We start from the raw sequence: 13,533 nt of genomic DNA on the forward strand, positions 1-13,533 counted from the left end.
GAGATGTGAGCAGAAAGGATTTTGGGGAGCCTGGCAGCAGCTGTCCATCCTGTCATGAAGGGAGCATGGGAAGGATCACTGGGTGGCTGCTCACCTCACACCTGTTATGAGGTGGGGTATGGAAGGGCTCAGATCTTCTCATTCCCTGCATTTGTGTGCATGCATGTGTGAGGTTCTTACCCTCAGCACAATGAGGAAGGCTCACCTGACAGGACTCAGACTCACCAGTGGCAGCCCCCCTGCCCTCTTTGAGCGTGGATGACTGTATTTCCAAGCTGGAAAAATGGGAACACTTGCCAATTTCTCCAGTGCTCTCTCCCCTCCCTGTCTTGTTACCATTCTCCATCCTTCAGGGTCAGACTTGGGCAGGAGGGGAGAAGTGGTAGCATCCTCCTCCAGCACTGCCCACAGATTGGGGTCCACCCATGAACAAATGCAGTCTGTGACTGCTCTTTGCCTCAGACCTGAAGGTGGTCAGGTGCCCAGTTCTGCACTACTTACTCAGTTTATTGAAATCATGTGAGGATTGCAGGATCAAGTCCCTGCTTTGCCAGTCTTGTGAACCTCCCAAACAAGCCATTTCTAGTCAGTTTCCAAGCAAGAGCCAATATTATGCTTGGGTGCATTGTGGCTTTTAAAAATCTGTACATTTCACTTGGAGCAGGTTTCAGACTGTTGGCAAGTTGACAGTGCACATAATAATAACTACAACAGCTCATCCCTTGCTAAAGCAAACCTTGGGTGCGCTGTTCCATTGATATTACTCTCTGAAGAATTCAGTTTATTTGAGAGCCCATGACACTGAAAAAATAACAAGGAGTCCTTGTGGCACTTTAGAGACGAACAAATTTATTTGGGCATAAGCTTTCGTGGATTAGAATCCACTCCATCAGATGCTGAAGTAGCTGCATAGCCATTTCTAATAACTTACAGTTGTGTTACTTGTTAGTTTTAGAGTGCAGACAGACAGCACCTGTAGATTATTATCCTAGTTGGTCTGCGTACACTTATAATTTACTTCATCCATTGTATTGTTTAGATGCAGTCAACAAAACAGGATCTATCTACTGTTGCTGAGAACTCTTCAGTGTAAGGAAGAGGCAGAAAATGTTGTTTGATTTTGGATGGATGGGTGACCCACTGAACAGCCTTTGTTTGGGGAGCACAATTGAGAGAAGAGATCTGAGGTTTTACCAGAGTAGCACATATAGAGAAGAAGGTAGTAAGTGCCTTTCGGTTCGGTGCTATGGTAGGAGAATTTTTGGTTTGGTTTCTTTGCATTTGCTATGTCAAAGTATCAAAGTGAAAGGGAGGCTGTAACTGTAGGGAAGAAGAAAATGTTGCACTGTTTGTGGAAAATATTGTGGAAGTGTCTAGAAATTTGCCAAGATTTATTTGTAACTCCTTAGGATGATTTTGAGTGACCCAAGTTCCTGGGGATGAGTGCAAATGTCTCCTTAAAATGTCAAGAAACAACAGCCACTGATGGCTATTAGCAACCTTGGAATCCCAGTCTTTGATCCAGACTCAGGGTATGTCTACAGTGTAGTCAGAGGTGTGATTACAGCTCAGGTAGGCATACCTGTACTAGCTGTAACCTAGCTAGCACAACTCGAAATAATAGCAAAGCTGTAGCATCATGGGCCTCAGTGCAGGCTAGCAACATAATGTAATCAAGATCCCAGGTGGGCTTGTACAGCCCATGCCACTGCATCTTTACTATTTTTAGCCATGCCAGCTAGATAGAAGGTGTAATATGTAGACTGCTAGACAGCGTTTTTACCACTGTCATCTACCTCAGCAGTCTGGACAACTCATTGGTAAAGATACAAAGCAGCTCCTCCACACAAGTGCTCCCTGTGTTGCTAGCATAAGTGCTGGACCAATGGTGGAGGAACTCCCTAAAATGACCTGTTTAGGTAAGGCCAAGGAGTCTGATTCTCTCTCTACTGTATTTAATCTGGTCCAGGCCTTGGTCTTGTTGTGTCCTCCCTTTCCCGCAATGAAAATTTGGACATTTGGCGGAATTCAGTCAAACACCCTTCTGTATGTGGTAGAATGTTACTCTGTTATGACAGCAGTGCTGATTTGTTCACCTACCTTGTCAGAGAGAGAAGAAATGAAAGTAGTGAAGAGATTTCAGTAGACTATTTGTCATGACAGTGTAATCTGGCTAAGGATTAGCCACACAAATCAGAATGATCCATTCGGAAGAAAGCCAAGCTTCAGTCCAAGTAGGCACTTTATTTGTGGTTGGAATGCTGACATTGATATAATGGAATATCACATATACATTGGAAATATACACATACATCCCCACTCAAGGTTGTTGTTTTTTATTTTATTTTGCATAAAAGGCCTCCCTGCATAGAGTGAGCATCTTTGGGAAATCAAAGGAAGGGACAGTTATCACAACAACATAGAAGGGCCAATCCTGCAGTCTTTGTACAGGCAAAATACCATTGCAGGATCAGCCCTGAAGGATCCAGGGAAGGAAATGGAACATGAGTGGTTTACAGGGACATAAAGAGGTATTTTAAAGGCAGTCGGAGACAGTTGTTCTTAAAGGTAAGATAAGCAGTTATGGCTTTAAGATGCAGCTCAGGTAGGAAGAGAAAAAAACTTCTAATCACACAGTCAATTGAGTAACAGAAACAGGCTTCCATAAGGAGATAGAGAGAATCACCAAGTCACAGCATAACAATCAATCACTGGAGTTCATTTTGGGACATTAGCATCCCGCCACGCAGTGTGCATGTGTAAATGTACTAGACTGTCTTTCCAGTCTGAGTGATATGGCAACAACATTAATATTCTGAACAGCTCCTTAATAAAAGATATGTCCCTTTGCTGCAGAAGGCAGGGCCCCACCAGTGTTTATCTACTTCACCAGGATAAATAAAGAAGCATGTTCATTATAGTACAGTGTGGGTGTAGTTGTCATCTTTAAAAAGGGGGAAGAGGCTACATTACAATTATATCAAGACTATGAAGGCAGAGAGAGGGCTGGTTTCTGGTATTCAATCTGAATTCCATTAGGGTATTTAACTAGGACTTCCTCCCCATCCTGTTCCTTAAATTCCATAGTTTCTTATACTACAACTGAGTCTGCAGAATACATCCCAAGCCAAAGCAATGGTTTCTGCGGGAACTATGCTTCCTCATCAACTCTTGTATGCCTGAAAATACAAATCTTTCCATAGTGACTTAAAATGAGCCATCTTATGAGAAAAATATCCTAATAACAGAAAGGCCCTAAAACCCCCTTTGCTGTTGGTCCTTCTGGGCACCTGCTATTTTAGAACTTTATTTCTACAGCAACCAAAATGATTCTATTAGAAAGATAATTAGCAGTTGAGCTGGAGAAACAAGCAGCAGAAATAGACCACCCACAGAGCCTGTCCTTGTGCAAATATCCCTAGCAGTAAAAACAAAACAAAAGACTGTGGAAGAGATGAAAAAGAGCAATAGATGAGCAGAATAATCTTGCACAAAACATTTTGCAAACATTTTCCATTAGATGCCAGTAAATCAAATCTGTAGTTTTGTTTCTGTAACCACTCCTGCCCCCTTACCTAGGTGACCATCTGTCCTTTTGAACATCCCGTATCTGGTGCTTACTATCCCACAGCCCATCTCCGGTAAGTAGCATTTGATCAGGTAATAATCATGCAAAGGATCATGCACTATAAGTCTAGGATTTTGTGACACGAATAAAAAATTGGGGATGAAATAGGGGAAAAGCTGTTTTTTATTTCCTAGAAATGCAGTTGGTCACCCTACCTTTATGATTAGTTTAAAAAAAGTGGCACTGTAAATATGTGATGCGTAACAGGACATACAAAGTTCGGACAGGGTTATATTTTAAAATGGGATGGGGATTCTAAAGGAATCACCAGGAGTTTATGTAAGGGTAGAGTAAGAAATCCTTTAAAGTAGTTTCTGTGGACATTTTTGGTATATATAGCCCCATGGAAGGGATTACTAGCTGTCAGGCACAGGTAGATGATGCCAGGTTTGGAGACTCCACAGCACACAGATTATCTATGTAACAGGCTGTAGTTTTTTCAAAGAGGTGAAGTTTAGCCAATGAGTCATTGATGAGGCAACTCCTGCTTACCAAGCTCAGGTGGGTTTTTTTTTTCCTATTCGATATAGGTTCTTATACTGCGCCCTCATCCCTGTAGCATCTGAGCATCTTCCAGTAGTGAGTTCAGTGACAGAACAAATCACATATAACAGATATTACTTATTTCTCTCATCCTCTCCGCGGAGGGAGAGCAATGGGTGCAGTACAGTGTTTTGGTATGGTTTGTTTTGGGGCCGTTTTGGTTTTTTGGTCAGCGATCTGGCAAGTCTCAGTCATATTTTCTTATATCACAGTGTTGAAGAATAATTTGTCCTATCTACACTAGCAGAGCTTTTACCTCACCAATTCAAGGGGACTGGTTACCCGCTGCTATTGTCAGCAACAGATCAGCTTCCTAATATAGATGCTGCTTCTGAGACCCAGTGGTCCAAAAGACAGTTCTAGGAATATGAAACTCCTAAGTTCCAGTCCAAAGTTCTGATACCAACTCCCAGTGGAAGCTTTGGGCAAGGTCACAGCACATCTCTGCCACAGTTTCCCCAATGATAAAGTAGGGATAATACCTGCCTAACAGGACTTTGGGAGGATTAATGCATTTGACAAGTGTTTTGAACTTGTAAAGTTCTAAGTATTAAATGAATAGCAACATTGCAAAAGCATGTGAGTCTTTTCCATTGGAGAGTGGTTTAGAAGAGTAGCTAGAGCTGCCTCTGCAAACTCAACAACTTGGTCATTTTTATTTAATTATTTAAAACCAAAGCAAAATGTCCAAAGTAACTGGTTTTCATTATAAACACCAACCTTTCAAACGTGCAAAGCTGATAATCAGTTGGAGAGAAAGAAAACTTAACAAAAGATTTTATACATATATATTTTAAAAATCCATCACAAATTTACAGCTGTAATGAGATCATCTATGCTGTGCTCCAGGCTCATGTGACTTTATGGCTAAGGGGCTATACCAGTACCTAAGACCTCTGTTGAACGAAAGAAGCAACGTTGACCAATAACTATACTGGAACTCGTGGGTACAACTAATAAAAACAAAAATGTACAAAACCAAAAAACCCTTTAATATTTCAGATAATAAAACAATTCTCATATCTTACAAAAAATACTACAGGCTCAAAAGGTTACTAGAAATAGGTATAAAAAAAGTAAAATATAACCTTTAGCACAAATTAAATGCTACAAATTAACTGGCCAAATTAACATATTTGGAATAAAGAGTTCCTTTTTGTTTAAAAAAATAAAGAGTCCAGATAACCTCACAATGCCTCTTTACACCTCTGTGTTCCTGCATTATTTGGAAGCTGTAAACCATCCAAATAGCCCCATTTCAATTTGTTTAAGCAGATTAAAAATAATAAATGAAGTCATGAGGTTGACCACCTTTCCTATCCCCAAGAGGGCCCCATCTACATTAGTGAAAATAGAGTAATTCACAAATAGTGGTAGCAAGGGTGGATGCTCTAGTGCAGCCTGAGGCCTGTCCTTTTTCCCCACCATCCTGGCCAACCCTGCTCACTGGTAAAAAAAAAACAAAAAAACTGAGTCCTGTCTACTCTGCAGCTTCTACTGTTGCTACCGGAGGCAGAGTTGCACCTGTGGTACATTATCAGTTTTGCCAACATTGGACACAGTCAGAGAGATGACCATTTAAAGGGAACTACAGTGATTCTTAACATGCCTGATAACTTAATTTGCAACACTGGGCTTTCTGATGTTCAGTGGCATTCTAGTCTCGCTTTTTCTCTCACACACATTGCTGGTGTTTCTCTAGGTGAAAGCTGCCCTTGGACTGGAACTTCCCAGCAGGCTCCCCCATCAGATGGTGGCTTTCAAAACTGTGAGGCAAGTTTGTTTGTTTGACCCTTTGGTTTGTTTCACCACAGTTAACAATACTTTTCCATTAGCCAGCTCTTTTTATATATATATATATATATATATATATATATATATATATATATATATATACACACACACACACATATATATAAAGCAACAATGAGCATCCTTTCTTTCCCAGGCATTCACATGGGTTTTTGCATATAATGCTGGATTTTTCCAATAAATCAAAACATGTTAAAGGTACAGAAGCAGCACACTCCTGGACTGTCAATCTCACTGAAGAGACAAAACAAATGACATAGAGCTTTCATCAGTAATACTAATGACTATCCAGAGATGCACATTCCCTACCAGTGCTTATCTGAGTATTTTGCATTTCCTCTGCTGTTCAAGTTCTACAGCTTGATTAACATTGCAGGTTTCTCTTCTGTCCCTGCCATCATCCATGAAGACAAGGCATTAATAGGTGCGTTCCTCAATCAATGAAGGTATTTAATGTGTCCAACATGGTAGTATCTGAGTGCAGTCAAGTATGTTAGTGATGTTCTAGCGAGCTAATGGAGGAGGTAATGGTCTAGCTTTACTGGTGTGACAGATTTAGTAGTTTTATTTTAAAATTCAATTTGGTGTCTGTGAATCTGTGATTGGTGCTGGCTTTACAATCCTGTAGACTGAATTCAGTCTCTGGAATAGATGGAGATGGACAAAGGCAGGGCAAGTTAACCTTACATCAGTGGGCCTCAGCTGAAAACTGACCAATTCATTTCTTCGATTCTCTCCTGAGACCAACAAGGTCCCAGTAGCGCTGGGTTCTGCAGTAGTGGATACCTGTCCACTAAGGCAGTGGGCTCAGTTTTTACTTAGCAATGCCTAACAATCTTAAGTAGAACTATTGACATTAATTCCTTCTCTCTATCTGAGGAAGGAAAATCCTGCAAAATGCTCTCCAGAAACAATTTCCACTGCTCTGGACGAGCTTGTGGCCAATGCACAGGCTGACAGCCAAAGCTGTCCATCTTAATTTGAGTAAAGGATACTGCAGTTCACAAAGTACTAACAAGGTTTGCATATTGGACTAATAGCACTTAATGCTGTATATTATTATTTGCTCCTGAAACAGAAACGGGGAAGGGACAAATAGAAGTGAAGAGGGCAGTGAGTAAAGAGGAAGCTGCTATGCATCCGAGTGACCTTTGTTTGTCTTGTTCAGAAGTTTTTTCAGGTCAGATGACATGAAGTAAGGCTTTTCGGATGAACCATCGTTACGCTCCAGGTCTTCCACTGCAAGGGGGGAGAGGGTTAAAAACACAGAACTTAAGTACTGCAGGGTTGTAAACACCTCAAACTAGAACCAGTTACTGGGCTTGCCAAGCCTCTTAGGGATAAATTTGCCGGTGCTCTTACATCTACATGCACAACCTTCTCATGATTCAGACTAAGTTGGATGCTCAGGAAAGTGGCTGCAGTCCATGTGATGGTCATAGAAGGTGCAATAAGGAGTCTAGAGACAGACAAGTGCTAAAAGAGCAAATGTAATACTCATCCGTTAAATACCCAGTTGAGATGCGAATTCCCTTCTGCTTCTCACAGGCAGTGCATGTGTGTGTATTCTCTCTTTCTTCTAAAGCCGTTGCTGAATGTAGCTTCCAAATGTAAGCCAGAATTATACTTGTACCGCTCCCATTTTAAAGACAGAGTATTGGACTCCTGAAGGGAGGCTGTTTATCAACATCTGTTTGGAACAGGGAGTCTAAAGTGTTAGGTTACAAATCAGCTAAGACAGAGGCTCCTCCTATATGAACAGAACAGGTTGCTCAATAGTACCATTGCCTGGAAATACAGAGATTACCATTACTTGGGGATAGTGTGGAAAGACAATGCTCACTCATTGTTCTTCAGTGTAGTGTAACTGCTCATGACTTGACTGTAAAGCAAGTCACTTGTTATTTGTTTGGCACAGTTCACCTAGTGTACAACACCCCTGTCAACATACAGTACATACATAATACTTAGGCATGTCCATGGCACAGAATATATTTTTCAGATGCTAGCTGTTCAAAGCAGAGCAGCAGCTCCAGCAAAAGCCATAGGAGAATAGCAGCCAAAATCACAGAGACCATTAGCTTCATAGTTTAGTGAAACAGTCCTGGAATATTTTGAGGGTGATGGCATAGTGATGGCATGAGTATCGAAACCCAGCAACTTTTTCCTAGAAGGATAAGACTCAAAATATGGAAACCTTATTTTGATGGGAATTTGTAATGCAAGATTTGGCAGTGTTCACAGAATTGAGTCCCCAACCAAGAGACTCTTAATCAATCAATCAAAATAAGACAACAAACCCCATGCAACATCCTTCTCGTCCTTGATATAGTAAGGAGAAAATAAGGTGAAGATCCATGGGGTATTTGCGGGCATATGTTTTAGATGCCGAAAACTTTAAAAATTGGCCATCTGTCAAACCTCTCTAGATTCAGTTGTATTATTTCTGTCCACCATCGTGCTGAAACACCTCCCAGATGTAATATCTGCCATTTTCTCTTGCTCTTCTAGTCATTAACACTGGGTACATAATCACAGATTCTTGTGGCATCTAGACTTGATGGATGGTCTAGTGGCTAAAGGGAAATCACAGTAGCTACTTAGGGCATCCCTTTCTGTACTATGTAGCTCAGCTTCCGACACCGACAGTCAGTTATCTTCTGCCCGACTGTCCTGACTGCACTGGGCTGTAAGCTAAGAAGGTGCCCAGATCTTATTTGAGATGCCTGGAGGCTATAACCCTGCTTTACCCCCTCCATCTAGCGCTCTCACTGAAAAGTGGGACAAATGTTAGCTGAACTACCTCAGGAATGAGCAGAGTTCTGTGAGCCGGTTACCACAAAGATCCACCATCTTCCATTTAGGTTTCAGAGTAACAGCCGTGTTAGTCTGTATTCGCAAAAAGAAAAGGAGTACTTGTGGCACCTTAGAGACTAACCAATTCATTTGAGCATGAGCTTTCATGAGCTACAGCTCACTTCATCGGATGCATACCGTGGAAACTGCAGCAGACCTAGTTTCCACGGTATGCATCCGATGAAGTGAGCTGTAGCTCACGAAAGCTCATGCTCAAATAAATTGGTTAGTCTCTAAGGTGCCACAAGTACTCCTTTTCATCTTCCATTTAGTTACTAGTTAAGCGAGTAGCCAGCAAGGAAGTGGGAGACAGACTGAAATAATTCTATACAAGTCAAGGTGTACATACAAGTGAAAAGATCAATTAGATTTTTCAATTTAAAAAAAAATTATAAAAAAAAAAATCCTGCCAACTTGTTCATTCCCCCAAAATAACCTTTCTGAAGAGTCAGCATGAGAAAACAGCAACTACAAGTTTCCTACTTTAAACAGAGAGAATTCCACTTTGGGACACAAAGGTTTCCAGGACCCTCGTGGACACAACGGGTTTGAAAGTGAAGGATATGCCACCTAGTAAAGAAAACTTCAGGTCTGCCAGCTTGATTTTGCATAGAAAGAGTAGTGAGAAAAGTAGTTAATTTCTCTTTGCAGCTAGCTGGAGGCTGAGCAATAAAGAGGAAAATATAGTTCCATCCAGAACAGATTGACACATGGGCAGCTGTAAACCTCTTGATCATTCTACAAATTAGTATCTCACCAACTGCAAAGAGAAACAGCTCCCCCGCAAACAGAGCATAGAACGGGACAAAGCAAAAGTGAGTCAATTTGTAAGGAACATTCCAGAAGTAGCTACAATGCCCCTTCCATTATAGGCAATTGAGAGTAGAGGAGGATGCAAGTTAATTTTTTTTAATAAGTGAGATATACACTATCCTGTGTATATATAAAGCCAAATTTGGCCTCTGTGGAGGCAGAGTCTTGTTAGTTAGGTTAGCAAAATGTTACCTTTCATGCATTAATGGAGGAGATGATTGTGTCAAATGCACAAGAGTCCCAATTGCAGTTCCACCCATTTTGGTACAAGAATATCAGTTAGGGGGAAGAAACATAGATTTGATACAGCATTCACCCACTTGCACTGTCCTTCCAAAATCAACACCTCCTCTACCCTCAAGAATTCCAAGGACAAGCAGCTGAAAATCATGCACCACCAGGGTGGACCCTTGGAATAATGCCACACAGTTACAGATTGGCTGGGGGAGCACAAGTCTTCTACAAGACACCCACATGTGCTAGCCCTCCCTGTTCAGAAAGTTGAGCCCTATCCTTGGCTATCAGCACTTTTGGATGATTCTAGGCTCCCCTTCAGCAGGATTTCACTCAGCTCTGGGGACATGTAGTAAGGTCGCTCAGGAGATCCATCATTCCTCTCCAGGTCTTCACCTTTTCACAACCCCAGGAAGATGAAGGAAGCGGCCACGGAAAGGAGGAATGAGAAGCAGTGGAGGAGCAAGGGGAGCAGCACAGCAAAAACAAGAGAGGACGACAGAGGGAGAGAAAAAAAGAAGGAAAAACTCACATTAGTTGCAATTAGATTCCACCACCGAGATCAAAGCACCAAGAAATTTAGAGAGACTAAAACAGATTACAGAGAGTCTACTCTTGGGCTACAAATTTCTTTTGCTACCAAGCAAGGTGTACAGGAGCTGCTTGTTAGAGTAGTGATGGGGGTGGTGAACAGGGAGAAGCAGAAGAGAACTTCAGAGTTTTAGAAATGATAGAAGGAGTTAGCTTTCAGGGGTTCTTCCATCCGTCTCATTTTATTCAGGGTTTTAAATCACTGATGCAGAGTTGGTGCATGTGCATTTCTGTACGCAGTTCTTAGGGGAGATTTTGAAAACTTGTACTTCTAAATCCTCTGGCATTTTTGAAAGATTTGCCCACGTGCTCCAAGCCCTGGGCACATCCTTCCCATTGCAGCCCATGCACAAAAGGCAGCATTTGAGAGGACTGGAGCTGTGATGCAGAAGGCAGAGGAAAGCTGGCGGTTTGCAAGTGCCCATAACAGTCTTTAATGGTAATGAGAAGTATGGGGAAGCCCTAGACTAAGGAAAAAATTATGACACTTCAGTTCTAGGGAAGGGGAGGATGAAAATTGGAGGGTCCCTTTGTGGTGTGCTGCCCTCTTTTATAAGCAGAAGCCATGTCGGTGGAAGTAGTTCAGTAGAGCAGAAGCAAACTATGAAGTGACAAGTAGTGAAAGAAAGGCCGCGTAAGTCAAACACAACAGAACAGTTCCACAGGCCAGCCGTCTGGGATGACAGAGGTATAGCTACAAAGTAATACTCAACTGAGCACCAAAATCCCTGAGGCCCAGTTACTTACAGAAGCAGAGGAAGAGGGTATCCACACACATGGCATAGACGCTGAAGAATCCATGTGCAATGAGATAGGAGCCCACAATCACAGTCTGTAAGAGAAACCGGGTTGTCACCTCAATGCCAAACCTAATTATTTTGGGGAAGTTCTCTGCCCTGTGTTAGGAGGTCACAGTGATCCCTTCTGGTCTTGAAATCGATAACCTGATACCAGTATAGAGAGCAAAAGCTCTGTCCCTTGAAAGAGAGAAAAGACGTGCTGAACTCCACGCACAGTTCCCCCTTCCATTTCCATAGGAAAAGAGAAACAGCCCTGCCCAACCTGATTCAGACACATGGAGGCTCAAGCAGCACCAGCAAATGGAAGCTGGCCAGGCTTGGCTCAGTGCAGCCGCCTGGAAGTGCCTATGGGGAGATGTGCTTCTGCATTAATTGGCTGACTCTGCAGAGAAGCCAAGGTTTGAATGGGAAACTGAGAATGAGCTCTCCTTGCTCTACAAAGAGGGACTCCTGGAGGACAGTGAGTAGGGGAAGCTTTCTCTGCTCAAGCTGCACACGTTCTGGAGAAAGGCTAATGTCCCTAAATTCATTGTAAGGCAAGTAAGATACCCACCAGAATAGGGACCCAATAGTAATTGAGAGGAGGTGCAGTGTCCTGAACCAGTTTTATCCGCTGAGTGAAGAAGAAAAAGGCAAGGATTCCTAGAGAGGAGAAAATAATAATACAGATGTTTGTGAGATGCACTAGTTACAAGCAAGAAAGGGCAGCATTATAGGGGGCTGACGGGGGAGGAGGAAGGTGAATTTAGAGACCTAGTAGGGGAATTATGGACAAGAAGTTGGTTCCTGGAATGGCTGGGGAGATTTGCAAGGAGTTGAGAAGATGCAAAGACATGCAGCTTTCACCAGTCTTTCTACAACACCAGGGTTCAGGGGGAGGGGCTGTAATCAAAGTAAGCCCTGGAAGAGGACTGAGATCCCAAACTTACCAACACTTCCCACGATGAGGAGTTTACCAAGGAAGAGCAGAAAATCTGTGACTTTATCTAAAACAGCCACCCTGAAAACAGAGAGATGTGAATGTCTTTCCATACCCTCCAGGATGGGGGGGGGAAAGAGGCAAAGTGCATCCAGGCTCCCCCAGGGGCTCTGTGATAAAGACAACCCAGGATAAGAGTCGCTAAAGACACAATGGTTTGTGCAAACCTAGAGCCAGTTTGCATTTCCCACCTGATATGTGGCAGATAAACAGACCTTGGATCTCCATAGTGAGAGAGTCAGTTGTTCACACAGGCCTCTGAAATGGTTTCAGATACAAATGTCACCTTTACATATCCCTAGATAGGCTGCTTCCCAGAGGGACTAGAATCCTCCCTGTCCTCTTACTTCTAGCTACTGCCTCTTATTTTCCATTCCCAACACATCTTTTTCCACAGGTCACCTATCTATCCGTGAAAAGAAAAGGAGTACTAGTGGCACCTTAGAGACTAACCAATTTATTTGAGCATAAGCTTTCGTGAGCTACAGCTCACTTCATCCAGACTAACACGGCTGCTATTCTGAAACCTGTCTATCCGTGGTCACCTCTCCATCCGTGGCAAGGCATCCAAAGCCATTTTCATAGATTTGGCTGTACCCACGTCATGCCTTCAGTTAGCTACCCTGGCCAAGCCTGGTAAATAGCAGCCCTGGGGAAGAGGAGCCATTTCCTTGTTGGGTAGTCTTGGAGGAGGGAGGATTCCATCAGTTTCCAGGTTCTTACCTGATAATGTTCCTCATGAGTAGGAAGAACGCATTCTTGGCTGAAGTGCAGAAGTTGGTGCCATAGATGGCAATCTGGGACAGATCACAAAGGAGGACACAGAGAAGAAATGGGGTTACTCAGTAGGCATCATGGTCTTTTCCAGAAGATTTTGCCCTGAAGCCTAAAGATTGTCAACAAACTGTCACTGTACAGGTTAGTCATTCAGAGCCGCATTAGGGTAAAGAGACCCACCTCCTCTCCTCCTCCGCCCCCCCCCCCTTTCACCACACTGCCAGGGCAGAATGTGCCAAGCGGCCGTTCTGTCTGAAGCCTGTGCCATCTTCACTAGTACACAGGACAGATCTGATCTGCTGATACTGTGTACACTGCTGGATGTTGGGTCACTCACATAAGACAGCCAATGCCTCTTAAGACCTAAATGAGATCGTCATGGAGCTAGGGGAAGCCAACCATTGATGGGGTGGGAAGGAGTGTTCAGAAGCAGTCCCTTTTTGAGAATCTCCAAATCCCCATTCACTGGATGTTTGGTGGCATTCTTAAACTAGGGTCCT

The 13,533-nt window shown here is 42.8% G+C and overlaps 1 protein-coding gene across 4 annotated transcripts in view; it reads right to left on the minus strand.

Moving 5' to 3' along the window:
• Positions 1-2,224: 2,224 nt before the first annotated feature.
• The window catches only part of SLC44A2 (solute carrier family 44 member 2 (CTL2 blood group)), a 39,050-nt gene continuing 27,741 nt past the window's right edge, over positions 2,225-13,533 (minus strand). For 3 of the 4 annotated variants that reach the window (XM_084610104.1, XM_084610103.1, XM_084610106.1), the window contains 6 exons: positions 12,980-13,053; positions 12,207-12,277; positions 11,831-11,919; positions 11,225-11,309; positions 10,127-10,282; positions 7,111-7,222 (listed from right to left, as the gene is read on the minus strand). In XM_084610104.1, the coding sequence (XP_084466230.1) occupies positions 10,161-10,282; positions 11,225-11,309; positions 11,831-11,919; positions 12,207-12,277; positions 12,980-13,053 (441 nt within the window). In that variant the 3' untranslated portion in view covers positions 7,111-7,222; positions 10,127-10,160. Of the gene's footprint in view, positions 7,223-10,126; positions 10,283-11,224; positions 11,310-11,830; positions 11,920-12,206; positions 12,278-12,979; positions 13,054-13,533 lie in introns of all 4 variants that reach the window. The other variant, XM_084610105.1, reaches the window with a different exon arrangement.

This window comes from Lepidochelys olivacea (assembly GCF_965140295.1).
Source record: "Lepidochelys olivacea isolate rLepOli2 genome assembly, chromosome: 20".
Taxonomy (NCBI): Eukaryota; Metazoa; Chordata; order Testudines; family Cheloniidae; genus Lepidochelys; species Lepidochelys olivacea.